Source organism: Dendrobates tinctorius, unplaced genomic scaffold, assembly GCF_039654945.1.
Source record: "Dendrobates tinctorius isolate UK_male_01 unplaced genomic scaffold, ASM3965494v1 ptg000403l, whole genome shotgun sequence".
Taxonomy (NCBI): domain Eukaryota; kingdom Metazoa; phylum Chordata; class Amphibia; order Anura; family Dendrobatidae; genus Dendrobates; species Dendrobates tinctorius.
In genome coordinates this window covers 1,596,951-1,610,770 of record NW_027362068.1, presented here as the reverse complement: position 1 = coordinate 1,610,770, position 13,820 = coordinate 1,596,951, and the positions used below count along the sequence as shown (strand labels likewise).

The following is a 13,820-nucleotide window of genomic DNA, read 5'->3' as shown; positions in this document are numbered from 1 at the left end:
AGAGGTAACATCATGGCGTGGTATCTATTCCCTCCTCTTTGTCTCAGTGGGACGATCAGAAGATCCCGGTCACATCTGGATTGGTTACACGGGAACGAAAGGAGGAAGAGGAGCTTCAGGTGCAGGAGGAGGTAGGAGATTATTTTATATGTGTGGAGAAACTGGGTGAGTGGGTGCTCTCGTCCACTGGCCCGGCTGCCTTTAGAAAGACTGCATGGACCAGGGCTCATCCCACTGATCGCCCGCTCTATCTCCCCGTGGGCAGAACACTACACAGACAACACAGGGTTAGGGTAACACAATGCGGCAACACTTTATTGAACCACAACACCCAATAGCAAACAGAACAATCCCAGCAATTACCCCAAGATGATGACATTACAGGGTCTCACCCTTCCGCTGACTCACAGGGGTAATGGTAGATGATATATCAGAGCTCCCAGGGTCACTATCCCACCTGTGATACACAGAGAGGAGGTATCGACAAGCGTAGGGAGATAACCGAGAGCAGTCCTGTGTTTTCAGCTGGGACTGATGTACCCTGAGCTGAGACCCTGAAGAGTGACACCAACCAGAAGAAAAGAAGTCTCTTTTATACCCGAGACAGGTGATCTACTTTTAGACTTACCCAGTGTCCTTCAGGCCACCCTCACAGCCTTTCCCTATCAGCTCTCAATGTCACAAACTGTTTCCAGAATACAATGTCAATTAGCATATCAGCAGACAATAAGGAGAGATAGACACACACCATGTACAGTCACTATTACAGACTTACACACTATGTTATATGGTACATCAGCTCCTCACAAGACTGTCTTCTTGAACCCCCAGAATTAAACACTTAACTCCACAAGCCAATATACGGATATAAAGTCAATTCTTCTTGGTTTGCAAAACCATGGTTGTCTGAGAAATTAAAATACAATCTGGTTTCTTCACATCCCCTAAATGGGACTGTAGGTAACTGCTGATGTGTTGAGGATCGGACTGTGGATCTTTTTGGAGGCTATAACGTGTGGCCTCCACTGAGAGGGAGATCAGGTTGTCTGGGAAATTAAGATACAATCTGGTTTCTTCATAATATCCATATCATGATTTGCTTATCTGATTATTCTGGGTCTGCTCTCTCCATACTGGGATTTGTCTTTAAGGCTAAAGACCTCTTCCAGGAAGCCTTCTTTCATATTGTCCGCTGTATTACAGCATCTCTCAGTAGATGTGACATCTCTTCTCCATGCTTAAATGAGGAGAGCAGAAATAAACGTGTCCCACCCTGGATCGGCGGGGTCCGGTCAGTGATAGCAGCCACCCTGCTTCGGTGGGGGTCCATTTGCTGGCAACAGCCACCCTGTATCGGTAGGGTCCAGTTGCTGACAGCAGCCACCCTGGTTCAGTGGGGGGTCTGGTCGCTGACGACAGCCACCCTGGAGTGGTAGGGTCTGGTCGCTGACAGTAGCCACCCTGGTTCGGTAAGGGTCTGGTCGCTGACGACAGCCACCCTGGATCGGTGATGGTCTGGTCGCTGACGACAGCCACCCTGGATCGGTGGTTGTCCGGTGGCTGACAGCAGCCGCCTTGGATCGGTGGGGGTCGGGTCGCTGACAGCAGCTGCCTTAGATCGGTGGGGGTCTGGTCGCTGACAACAGCCACCCTGGTTCGGTGAGGGTCTGGTCACTGACGACAGCCACTCTGGATCGGTGATGGTCTGGTCGCTGACAGCAGCCGCCTTGGTTCGGTGGTTGTCCGGTGGCTGACAGCAGCCGCCTTGGTTCGGTGGTTGTCCGGTGGCTGACAGCAGCCGCCTTGGTTCGGTGGTTGTCCGGTGGCTGACAGCAGCCGCCTTGGTTCGTTGGTTGTCCGGTGGCTGACAGCAGCCGCCTTGGTTCGGTGGTTGTCTGGTGGCTGACAGCAGCCGCCTTGGTTCGGTGGTTGTCTGGTGGCTGACAGCAGCCGCCTTGGTTCGGTGGTTGTCCGGTGGCTGACAGCAGCCGCCTTGGTTCGGTGAGGGTCGGGTGGCTGATAACGGGACAATGAAGAGGTTGTTGGGAGATGATTCCTTCACTCAGTGCAGGTGAAAGGATGAACGTGGTGCAGAGAGGGCGGTGGGTGTGTGTGTGGGGTCGTCAGATGATCTCTGCCTGATCTAACAATGTTCTTGTTTTGCTGTGGAAAAGCTTCGTATCAGGAAACTAATGACGAGGATGGCGGCCATGGACCTAGAGGAGGTGAGTGCTGTGCCGAGCCTACGAGAGATGAGCCCAGTGCTGCCGTGTGCAGTGCTACACTGAGTACTACGCTACCTGTCTGCACTGCTCGGGGGTGGTGTTACAGTGAGGGATGTGGTTATGTTGATGGAGGAGCCGACTATCAGGAAGCCCCATGTAATTATAGTATGACATTTGTCCTTTCAGGGTCGGCTAACAGCCAGCATGGTTGGGCAGATTGTGGGGTTACAGTCACATGAGATAAAGCAGATGGCATCCGAATACGCGGAGAAGGTCGGTCCTTATTTTTTTTTGTTTTTTTTGCTTGGCCGTCACCCGGTCGCAGCATTGAGTCTGGCTCTCTGTATCCTTCAGCAATCAGAGCTTAGCGCAGAGGAGCGGCCGGAGCACATGGGGCCGATGCAGGAGCATCGCAGGAACGTGGCGTCTCTCAGCAAACAGATCAACCAGAAGATGAAGGTCCTGAAACAGGTGTGAGTTATGGTCGCAAGATGCCTTATGTCCAGAGTCCCCAATTCCTGAAATCATCGGTGAGGCTGCTGTACGGGTACAGTGCTGTTACAGTGAGGTCACTCTGACATCCAGGCTGGTTCACGCTTCATGGTGGAGCAGACAAACCCATATCATGGTGCAGTAGACTTAGACATGATCTGACGGAGCGTTCATAACCGTGAGTGTCTGCATTTCCCCTGGACTCCTCAGTGGCAGTCTTGTTGGTCCTGTGACTGTGTGGTGCTGCGTTACCCCCGGACTCCTCATTGGCCATCTTGTTGCTCCTGTGACCGCGTGGTGCTGCGTTTCCCCTGGACTCCTCAGTGGCCGTCTTGTTGCTCTTGTGACCGCGTGGTGCTGCGTTCCCCCCGGACTCCTCAGTGGCCATCTTGTTGCTCCTGTGACCTTGTCATGCTGCATTTCCCCCGGACTCCTCAGTGGCTGTCTTGTTGGTCCTGTGACTGTGTGGTGCTGCGTTTCCCCTGGACTTCTCAGTGGCAGTCTTGTTGCCCTTGTGACCGCGTGGTGCTGCGTTTTCCCTGGACTCCTCAGTGGCCGTCTTGTTGCTCTTGTGACCGCGTGCTGCTGTGTTTTCCCTGGACTCCTCAGTGGTCGTCTTGTTGCTTCTGTGACCGCGTGGTGCTGTGTTTCCCCCTGACTCCTCAGTGGCCGTCTTGTTGCTCCTGTGACCGCGTGGTGCTGTGTTTCCCCTGGACTTCTCAGTGGCTGTCTTGTTGCCCTTGTGACCGCGTGGTGCTGCGTTTTCCCTGGACTCCTCAGTGGTCGTCTTGTTGCTCTTGTGACCGCGTGGTGCTGTGTTTTCCCTGGACTTCTCAGTGGCTGTCTTGTTGCTCTTGTGACCGCGTGGGTGCTGTGTTTCCCCCGGACTCCTCAGTGGCCGTCTTGTTGCCCTTGTGACCGCGTGGTGCTGCGTTTTCCCCGGACTCCTCAGTGGCCGTCTTGTTGCCCTTGTGACCGCGTGGTGCTGCGTTCCCCCCGGACTCCTCATTGGCCATCTTGTTGCTCCTGTGACCGCGTGGTGCTGCGTTCCCCCTGGACTCCTCAGTGGCCATCGTGGTGCTCTTGTGACCGCGTGGTGCTGCGTTCCCCCCGGACTCCTCAGTGGCCGTCTTGTTGCCCTTGTGACCGCTTGGTGCTGCGTTTCCCCTGGACTCCTCAGTGGCCGTCGTGGTGCTCTTGTGACCGCGTGGTGCTGTGTTTTCCCCAGACTCCTCAGTGGCCGTCTTGTTGCTCCTGTGACCGCTTGGTGCTGCGTTTCCCCGGACTCCTCAGTGGCCGTCTTGTTGCTCTTGTGACTGCGTGATGCTGTTTCACCTGGACTCCTCCGTGGCCGTCTTGTTGCTCCTGTGACCGCTTGGTGCTGCGTTTCCCCGGACTCCTCAGTGGCAGTCTTGTTGCTCTTGTGACTGCGTGGTGCTGTTTCACCTGGACTCATTGGCCGTCTTGTTGCCCTTGTGACCGCGTGGTGCTGTGTTTCCCCCGGACTCCTCAGTGGCCGTCTTTTTGGTCTTGTGACCGTGTGGTGCTGCGTTTTCCCTGGACTCCTCAGTGGCTGTCTTGTTGCCCTTGTGACCGCGTGGTGCTGTGTTTCCCCCGGACTCCTCAGTGGCAGTCTTGTTGCTCTTGTGACCGCGTGGTGCTGTGTATTCCCTGGACTACTCAGTGGCTGACTTGTTGCTCTTGTGACCGTGTGGTGCTGCGTTTTCCCTGGACTCCTCAGTGGCCGCGTCTTGTTGCTCTTGTGACTGCATGGTGCTGTTTCATCTGGACTCCTCAGTGGCCGTCTTGTTGCTCTTGTGACCGCGTGGTGCTGTGTTTCCCCCGGACTCCTCAGTGGCAGTCTTGTTGCTCTTGTGACTGCGTGGTGCTGCGTTTCCCCTGGACTCCTCATTGGCCGTCTTGTTGCTCTTGTGACAGTGTGGTGCTGCGTTTCCCCGGACTCCTCAGTGGCAGTCTTGTTGCTCTTGTGACCGCATGGTGCTGCGTTTCCCCGGACTCCTCAGTGGCAGTCTTGTTGCTCTTGTGACCGCGTGGTGCTGCGTTTCCCCGGACTCCTCAGTGGCAGTCTTGTTGCTCTTGTGACTGCGTGGTGCTGTTTCACCTGGACTCCTCATTGGCCGTCTTGTTGCTCTTGTGACCGCGTGGTGCTGTTTCCCCCGGACTCCTCAGTGGCAGTCTTGTTGCTCTTGTGACAGCGTGGTGCTGTGTTTCCCCGGACTCCTCCGTGGCCGTCTTGTTGCTCTTGTGACCGCGTGGTGCTGTTTCCCCCGGACTCCTCAGTGGCCGCCTTGTTGCTCTTGTGACCGCGTGGTGCTGTGTTTCCCCGGACTCCTCAGTGGCCTTCTTGTTGCTCTTGTGACCGCGTGGTGCTGTGTTTCCCCCGGACTCCTCATTGGCCGTCTTGTTGCTCTTGTGACCGCGTGGTGCTGTTTCCCCCGGACTCCTCAGTGGCAGTCTTGTTGCTCTTGTGACAGCGTGGTGCTGTGTTTCCCCGGACTCCTCCGTGGCCGTCTTGTTGCTCTTGTGACCGCGTGGTGCTGTTTCCCCCGGACTCCTCAGTGGCCGCCTTGTTGCTCTTGTGACCGCGTGGTGCTGTTTCACCTGGACTCCTCCGTGGCCGTCTTGTTGCTCTTGTGACCGCGTGGTGCTGTTTCCCCCGGACTCCTCAGTGGCCGCCTTGTTGCATTTGTGAGCCCATGACGCTGCAGTTTCTTATATTCCAGTCATCTCTCACATTTCAGTTGAAGGATAAATCCTCAGAGCTGATGGTGGAGCATGAAAAGGCAAAGAAGAAGCGATCAGAGGTGAGCGCATAGGAACCCCGACTACTCTGTCCGCTCCCACCCCCAACTACTTTGTCCTGGCCCTGCTCCGCTATCTTCCTCTTCCGGCGGACTGTGGTCCTTGTTGCCTGATTTTTTTTTTTTTTGTTTCCTCCTACAGGTTACAAGTTTCAGCGAGAAGTTAGATGCGGAGATGTCGCAGCTGGAGAAGGAGGAATGCACAGCAGATCCGAGGTAGGGGGCGTCTCTTGTATGCGTCTTTTGATGTCATAGCGGGGGAGAGTTCAGGGGTGATGTCACGGATAGAGGGTTATTGGGGTGGGACAGCGTGTTTGTCCTTGTGTTGGTGCTGCGCTCTCTGATGTCCTTGTGTCCAGCATTCTGCAGGAGCTGCGTGCGCTGGTGGCTCTGAATGAGTCTCTGAAGTCTCAGGAGCTGAAGTTCCGGGCTCATTGCCGGGTGAGTCTCCACACACTATGTCCCATGTGTACCAGTGCCACAGTCACTTGTAATCCACCTCCTGCCATCTACAGGAGGAGGTGACCAGTCTGCAGGAGAACATTGACACCCTCAAGGCTGAGCTTGTGGAGAGCGTAGAGGAGAAGGTACGGAGCTGGCTGGGGTGATGAGCAGCACCTTGCTCTCTGGCCTCCGCTGCTCTTTAGGTCGTCTTTTTCTTCTGTTTTCAGGGGAGATCATCGTTGTTTGAGCAGCAGCACAGAGCGGAGCGTGAGAAGCTGCAGAAGATCCGGCTCCTGCTTGTGAGTGTTTGCCGGACCCTGCCGGGATGTGCCGCTCTGCTGGTCACCCCATTGTTAGTAGGGCTCCCAAGGGACCGGCTGTGGAGAATCCCTGCTACTGTGTGACGCATCGTCTTACCGGACAGTTATCTGCCGCTGTCTGCGTCTGTCATCACCCGGTCAGGTGGTGGTGGGATGCGAGGGTGTCCTTTACGGGCTCTGCTCTCGGTCTGACAGGGAGGGATGTCCACTGCGGGCTCTGCCTTCGATTTGTCAGGGGGTGTCCCCTGCGGGCTCTGCCCTCGGTCTGTCAGGGGGTGTCCCCTGCGGGCTCTGCTCTCGGTCTGTAGTGGGAGAGATGTCCCCTGCGGTCTCTACCCTCGGTCTGTCGTGGGGGGGGGTGTCCCCTGCGGGCTCTGCCCTCGGCCTGCAATGGGGGGGATGTCCCCTGCGGTCTCTGCCCTCGTTCGGTAGTGGGAGGGATGTCCCCTGCGGTCTCTACCCCCGGTCTGTCGTGGGGGGGGGGGGATGTCCACTGCGGACTCTACCGTCGGTCTGTAGTGGGAGGGATGTCCCCTGCGGTCTCTACCCCCGTTCTGTCGTGGGGGGTATGTCCCCTGTGGTCTCTGCTCTCGGTCTATCGTTGGGGGGATGTCCCCTGCGGTCTCTGCCCCCGGTCTGTCGTGGGGGGTATGTCCCCTGTGGTCTCTGCTCTCGGTCTATCGTGGGGGGATGTCCCCTGTGGTCTCTAGCCCCGGTCTGTCGTGGGGGGATGTCCCCTGCCCCTCGGTCTTGACTGTCACCTGGCTGTTTTTTTTTCTTTCTGTTGGGCAGACATCATCCGAAATGACCTATTGATTAAATCAATTTTTGTGTAGAAATTTTATTTTTCATTTTTAATTTTGCAGTTTTTTTTATATCTTTACAAATAATCTGTATTAAAACCTAAAATTATAGAAATTGTGCAGTTTTCACAGCGACCTTGGGGACCTCCTGTGACTCCTCTGCCAGTTGTCTCTCAGGGTGGGTTTTCAGGGCGCGACATCTGCAGCTTCCTTTTCTGACAAGTCTGTAGTTGGGAACAGTGAGGCTATGTTCACACGTAGCGGGTTTTAAATGCGCGATTTTGCCGTGAAAACGCAAAAAACAGCATCCCATGCATTCCTATGGGATTCCGCAATGCTGTGCTAATGCTGTGGATTTTCCCACTGCGGAATCGCTTCGCGGTAATAAACGCAGCATGCTCATTAATTTAGCGGAATCGCGGTGATTCCGCCCACATAGGAGTGCATTGTTCTGCGTTCTGCATGTGGCTGTGCACACCATGCGAAAAGTAAGCAGAACATGTGCGGATGGTTCCCACGGTCTGGAGGAGAGGAGACTGTCCTCCGGGCTCTGATAGAATTATAATAAAAAATAGAATTAAAATAAAAAATGTTATTCTCACGCGGGAGCGTGACGTCTCGCGGTCATTCTCGCAAAGGATTACCGGGATCGGAATATGCCGGGAGCGTGGAGAGAGGCGGGAAGGCGAGAATAACAATATTTTTTTTCATTTTTTTACATCCTATCTTTTACTATTGATGCTGCATAGGCCGCCTCAGTAGTAAAAAGTTGGTCACACTTGTCAAACACTATGTATGATGAGTGTGACCAGTGGCGGATTATAATGAGGTCAATTTGGGCAGTTGCCCCGGGCCCAGTGGGGTTAAGGGGCCCACAGCCCAGGCCAGTAAATTGCCCCATTATAATCCGCCACCGCGCAGGGCCGGATTATAGGCAGGGCAGGCGGGGCTTCAGCCCCGGGGCCCCCACCACAAGAGCTTCTAAGGGGGCCCCCACCACATTCCTGCTGGCTGCTGCAATGGCACTCCATCTTCTCCCCACCTAAAAGTGAGTGACCGTGGGGGCGGCATTATGTGCTCTGCTACCAGCAGCATCTACAAGTAGCGTGCAAAGGCTTGTGATGAGATCACAGGAGGGAAGGTGTCAGGGCCCCCGATCATGTGACCCCTGTCTCCTCCCCTCCTGTGACCTCATCACAGGTCCTGTGCGCACAGCACAGAGCACTGAGAGGAGCCATGTATGTGGAGTGCGGCTCTGCGGGTGGAGGTCGGTGCTGGAGGCTCCATTATTCTCTATGTGGAGTGTGGCTCTGCGGGTGGAGGTCGGTGCTGGAGGCCCCATTATTCTCTATGTGGAGTGCGGCTCTGCAGGTGGAGGTCGGTGCTGGAGGCTCCATTATTCTCTATGTGGAGTGTGGCTCTGCGGGTGGAGGTCGGTGCTGGAGGCTCCATTATTCTCTATGTGGAGTGCGGCTCTGCGGGTGGAGGTCGGTGCTGGAGGCTCCATTATTCTCTATGTGGAGTGTGGCTCTGCGGGTGGAGGTCGGTGCTGGAGGCTCCATTATTCTCTATGTGGAGTGGGGCTCTGCAGGTGGAGGTCGGTGCTGGAGGCTCCATTATTCTCTGTGGAGTTTGGCTCTGCGGGTGGAGGTCGGTGCTGGAGGCTCCATTATTCTCTGTGGAGTGCGGCTCTGCGGGTGGAGGTCGGTGCTGGAGGCTCCATTATTCTCTATGTGGAGTGCGGCTCTGCGGGTGGAGGTCAGTGCTGGAGGCTCCATTATTCTCTATGTGGAGTGGGGCTCTGCAGGTGGAGGTCGGTGCTGGAGGCTCCATTATTCTCTGTGGAGTGTGGCTCTGCGGGTGGAGGTCGGTGCTGGAGGCCCCATTATTCTCTATGTGGAGTGGGGCTCTGCAGGTGGAGGTCGGTGCTGGAGGCCCCATTATTCTCTATGTGGAGTGTGGCTCTGCGGGTGGAGGTCGGTGCTGGAGGCTCCATTATTCTCTATGTGGAGTGGGGCTCTGCAGGTGGAGGTCGGTGCTGGAGGCCCCATTATTCTCTGTGGAGTGTGGCTCTGCTGGTGGAGGTCGGTGCTGGAGGCCCCATTATTCTCTATGTAGAGTGTGGCTCTACGATTCGTGACCCCCGTCACGTGACGAGGGGGGCCCACAGAGTCTGAACTGCCCCGGGCCCTGGCTACCCTTAATCCACCCCTGAGTGTGACCAACCTGTCAATCAGTTCTCCAAGCGATGCTACAGATCACTTGGAAAACGCTAGCATTCTGCAGGCTAATTGCGCTTGCAAATCGCTAGTTTTTCCGCAGGAAAATCGCGGGAATTTAAAATGCGATTTTCCCGCGGAATGGAATTCCAGGATTCTCGCTGTAACTTCTGCGGGAATTCCGCTACGTGTAAACTTAGCCTGAGAGGCTACCGCCAGCCGGGACCACCAGTGCGTCTGACTCGTGACCGCTTGAGGTTCGCCAGGCGCAGCAGTGTGAGGCTCGCTCTCCAGTCGCCGACGGTCCCTGCTGTCTCCTATATTTGTATGATAATTTATTCTCTTCATTGTCCTCAGGCTCGAAGGAATCGGGAAATCGCTATTCTACAGCGCAAAATAGACGAGGTTCCAAGTCGCGCGGAGCTGACGCAATATCAGAAGAGGTTTATCGAGCTCTATGGACAAGGTAGTTTTATGTTACATGGCAGCAGTTCCGGTGGCCTTACCACTTACCGGAGGTGACGTTCTTCTCCATGTGGCGGGGTCATCCTGCTATGATGTCAGAACTGCGCTGTATTCTCAGATTTCTGCACCTGCGGTTTCCCTCTTCTTCTGGGAGCCTGCAGCCTTAGTCCTGTCAATCTGCTGTGAGGGGAGGGGAGGAGGGAGGTGATGCTGCAGTCTCCAATCCAAGGCTCGTACACCGGCTGGATCCTGCAGCATCGCCTCTCCCCTCACAGCACAGGTCCTGTACACAAGTCCGGTGCAGCATATCTCTATCTTTCCCCCGCTCGCTCGAGCCCCTGCATCTCCCCCTTATCTCCTAGTCTTCCGTTCTGCGGTATCTAAGGATCCCAAGGAAGGGTGGGGTGCTCTCCCCCAATTACAGGCCGGGGCTGCTGTCTTTTGACTTTATGTTTTGTCTTTTAGTCTCGGCCACTCACAAGGAGACAAAGCAATTCTTCACCCTGTACAACACCCTGGATGACAAGAAGCTTTATCTGGAGAAGGAGGTGAGGGATGTGAAGGCTGGGGTAGAGTTGAGAGACCCCGTGCTCAGTGACTGCGTTGTTATGGGGGCACGTGTTGATGTTATGGGGGATACCCTGTACATGCAGCACTTCGATGGCTCTGCATCGGGCTCATACAACCTTGTGTGGATGACCACATAGCGCCGTGTCCATCTTTTTTCAGTGCTAGTGGTAAAGATGAAGGTGGTGGTGGTGTGGGCTTTCCTTGGTCTTCTTGTGATCCGGGGCCTATGTTTGCGGCAGTTTTCAGTTTGGTGCTGGATCCTGCGGCTTTTGACGTCTCTTGTCTCTTTCAGGTGAATCTGCTGAATTCCATCCATGACAACTTCCAGCAGTAAGTATGAGCGCAGACCCCCGTACACCGGATTGCAGCCGAGATCCGATGATGGACATGTTTTTCTTGGTTGTGCTATTGGAGGATGCTGCAGCCTTGGGTTGATCTGCTGCCACCTGGAGGCTGACTCCAGCAGTTATGTAAAGGTAATGGTTCCCCCCCAGCAGACCGCACCTCACCGGCTCTCCTCAGGCCTCCTCAGGTCAGCTTCTTCTCAGGCTGGTCTCGGCCCCTTGTTGGGTTCGGTGCTCATCTTCTCTGTGTTTGTGTTGTAGCTCTCGGATGATCATTACGGTTGGAGCAGTGTAAGTGTGCATTCTTTCACAGAGCGTACAATCTGTACAGCTCAGCCTGAATGCTCTCTCATTGGTGTGGCAGAACCATGAACTTTGGCGCAGTAGGCGATTAGCTACCTGGGGCATTTTGGTCCTTTTGCCATGTTGACTTCTGGTCACCCACCATAGCGTGGCCCATTTGCATGGAGCAGAAGATAGAATCCAACACTTAACTGTCCTGAAGAAGGCAGATCCAGTGGTTAAGCGTGTCCAGGACTGTGCCCATGGTCTGCTCTTGAGTCCCTTGATTGTTTTTTTGACATTTTTTTCTTCTTCGGGTGTTGGATGTTGGGGTCATGACTAATGATTCAGTCATCCCACTTTCCCCCTTGCACCTCCTGGTGGGTTTGTTTTCGTGGTAACCTCTCCCCCAGGTTAGGCTGTAGGCCATTTTCAGAGTGAGCTGTGGGGCAACTTTTCCTCTGGATGGTGTGAGGAAGTTTCAGGGGGGCACTTGGGGCTGGTGAGTGCATGTGCACATTTGTTGTTTAGGTCTTAGGCCCGCCGACCAATTTGCAGTTGGCGCTTTCTCGGGGGGGGGGGGGGGTCATTATATATTTTTCCTCTGGGCCTATCAGCGGGTCCAGCAGGCCTTGCCTACCAACCAGTCCGAGAGCCGGTGCCTGCATGCTCCACATTCTCTAGTGTTCAGTCAGTATTGTTGGCGGGCTGTGCCCACCGGCATACCAAGGGGAGCTAATAAGCTATGGTGCCCTGGTAGCTCTCCCTCGCTGCTGGCTTTAGATCAGTCTGTATCTAAGTTTCAGGCCCTTGTTATGGTTGTGGAACAATTGAGAAGAGACGATGATGGCTAATCTTGTTTCAGCTGTAAACTCATCTCTAAGGGTTAGAGGCGGATATTCCCCCTTCACTGAATCAAGATTCTTTAAAAGTGGTAGACGTGTGGCTAGATCGTATTCCAGCCAAGAAGAGTTTGTAGGGATAATACAAAAGACATGGGAGCATCTAGACAGCTATTTTTCCAAGACTTGCGCCCATGTAGATGTTGTACCCCTTTCCAGACGTACTGGTGGCATCTTTGTCCTCTCCTCCTGTTGTGGAGTCTCATTTGTCCTAAATGATTTTCACATCCTGTCCCTCCAAGGTCCCCACCGTAAGGTCCAGTTTCAACCAGGCTTTGTCATCTCTTCAGGCAGTTGTCATTATGCTTGTCCACCTCTAGAAGATTTCAAGGCGTTCTATTAGAAACTGTTATACCCAAGAAAACACATCGCACCCCATCCAGGACATAATGCTCCTGAACGAGAAGGTCTTGCTGCGTCACTTCAGGATGGAGTCTCCTCTCGGTCACCTCCTCAATAGAACATGGGGAGCTTCTGTGTTCAGTGGACTTACAGGATGTTTATCTACACATTCCCATCTTCCAAACTCAGCAGAATTTTCTCCAATTTGCTGTCAACCAAGTTCACGTTGCTTGCACTCCCTTCGACTTGTCCACGGCACCCAGGTTTTTTTTTATAAAGTTCTTGGCTCCAGTTATTGCATTACTTTGGACCAGAAGGATTGTGGTGATGCTGTAACCTGGAAGACATTATTGTAAAGTCACCTTTTTACTCGAAGATCTTTGCGCGTGTACAGATTTGGAGTTCCTGGCTTGCTTCATAGAATCATAGAATCGTAGAGTTGGAAGGGACCTCCTGGGCCATCTGGTCCAACCCCCTGCTCAAAGCAGGATTCACTAAATTATCCCAGACACATGTCTGTCCAGCCTCTGTTTGAAGACCTCTATTGAAGGAGAACTCACCACCTCTCGTGGCCGCCTGTTCCACTCATTGATCACTCTGTCAAAAAGTTTTTTCTAATGTCTAATCTGTGTCTCCTCCCATTCAGTTTCATCCCGTTGCTTCTAGTCTTTCCTTGTGCAAATGAGAATAAAGTTGATCCTTCTACAATGTGACAGCCCTTTAGATATTTGTAGACAGCTATTAAGTCTCCTCTCAGTCTTCTATTTTGCAAACTAAACATTCCCAAATCCTGCAACCTTTCCTCATAAGACAGGGTTTGCAGACCGGTCACCATTCTGGTCGCTCTTTTCTGAACTTGCTCCAGTTTGTTGATGTCTTTTTTAAAATGTGGTGCCCAAAACTGGACACAGTATTTCAGATGAGGTCTGACCAAAGAGGAGTAGAGGGAAATAACGACTTCACGTGATCTAGACTGTATGCTTCTGTTAATACATCCTAGAATTGCATTTGCCATTTTTGCTGCTGCATCACACTGTTGACTCATATTCAGTCTGTGATCTATTAGTATACCCAAGTCTTTTTCACATGTGCTGTCACTTAGCCCTATTCCTCCCATTTTGTATATGCTTTTTTCATTTTTATTGCCCAGATGTAGTACTTTGCATTTTTCCCTGTTAAAAACCATTCTGTTAGTTGCTGCCCACTGCTCCAGTTTATTTATATCTTTTTGAATCCTCTCTCTCTCTTCTCTAGTATAAGCTATCCTTCCTAGCTTTGTGTCATCAGCAAATTTAATCAGTTTACCCTCAATTCCTTCATCTAAATCATTGATAAAGATGTTGAACAATACAGGGCCCAGGACAGCCCTGTGGTACCCCACTTGAGACATTCTTCCAACTGGATGTGCAGCCATTTACGACCACTCTTTGGGTCCGATCACTAAGCCAGTTCTGAATCCGCCTAGCAGTTGCCTTGTCCATTCCATACTTAGTCATTTTTTTCAATAAGGATTGTGTGAGATACTTTGTCAAATGCTTTGCTGAAGTCAAGATATACTATATCTACAGCATTTCCTTGATCCACCCAGTC

At 53.2% G+C, this 13,820-nt stretch overlaps 1 protein-coding gene across 1 annotated transcript in view; it reads left to right on the top strand.

The window, feature by feature from the left end:
- Positions 1–13,820, top strand: part of CCDC93 (CCC complex scaffolding subunit CCDC93) — a 118,171-nt gene that overhangs the window by 73,857 nt on the left and 30,494 nt on the right. The window contains exons 9-20 of the mRNA XM_073563824.1: positions 48–131; positions 2,175–2,225; positions 2,412–2,498; positions 2,580–2,696; positions 5,480–5,542; positions 5,682–5,755; positions 5,899–5,980; positions 6,055–6,126; positions 6,211–6,282; positions 9,683–9,791; positions 10,256–10,338; positions 10,653–10,690. Coding sequence (XP_073419925.1) covers positions 48–131; positions 2,175–2,225; positions 2,412–2,498; positions 2,580–2,696; positions 5,480–5,542; positions 5,682–5,755; positions 5,899–5,980; positions 6,055–6,126; positions 6,211–6,282; positions 9,683–9,791; positions 10,256–10,338; positions 10,653–10,690 — 932 coding nt within the window. The remainder of the gene's footprint in view (positions 1–47; positions 132–2,174; positions 2,226–2,411; positions 2,499–2,579; positions 2,697–5,479; positions 5,543–5,681; positions 5,756–5,898; positions 5,981–6,054; positions 6,127–6,210; positions 6,283–9,682; positions 9,792–10,255; positions 10,339–10,652; positions 10,691–13,820) is intronic.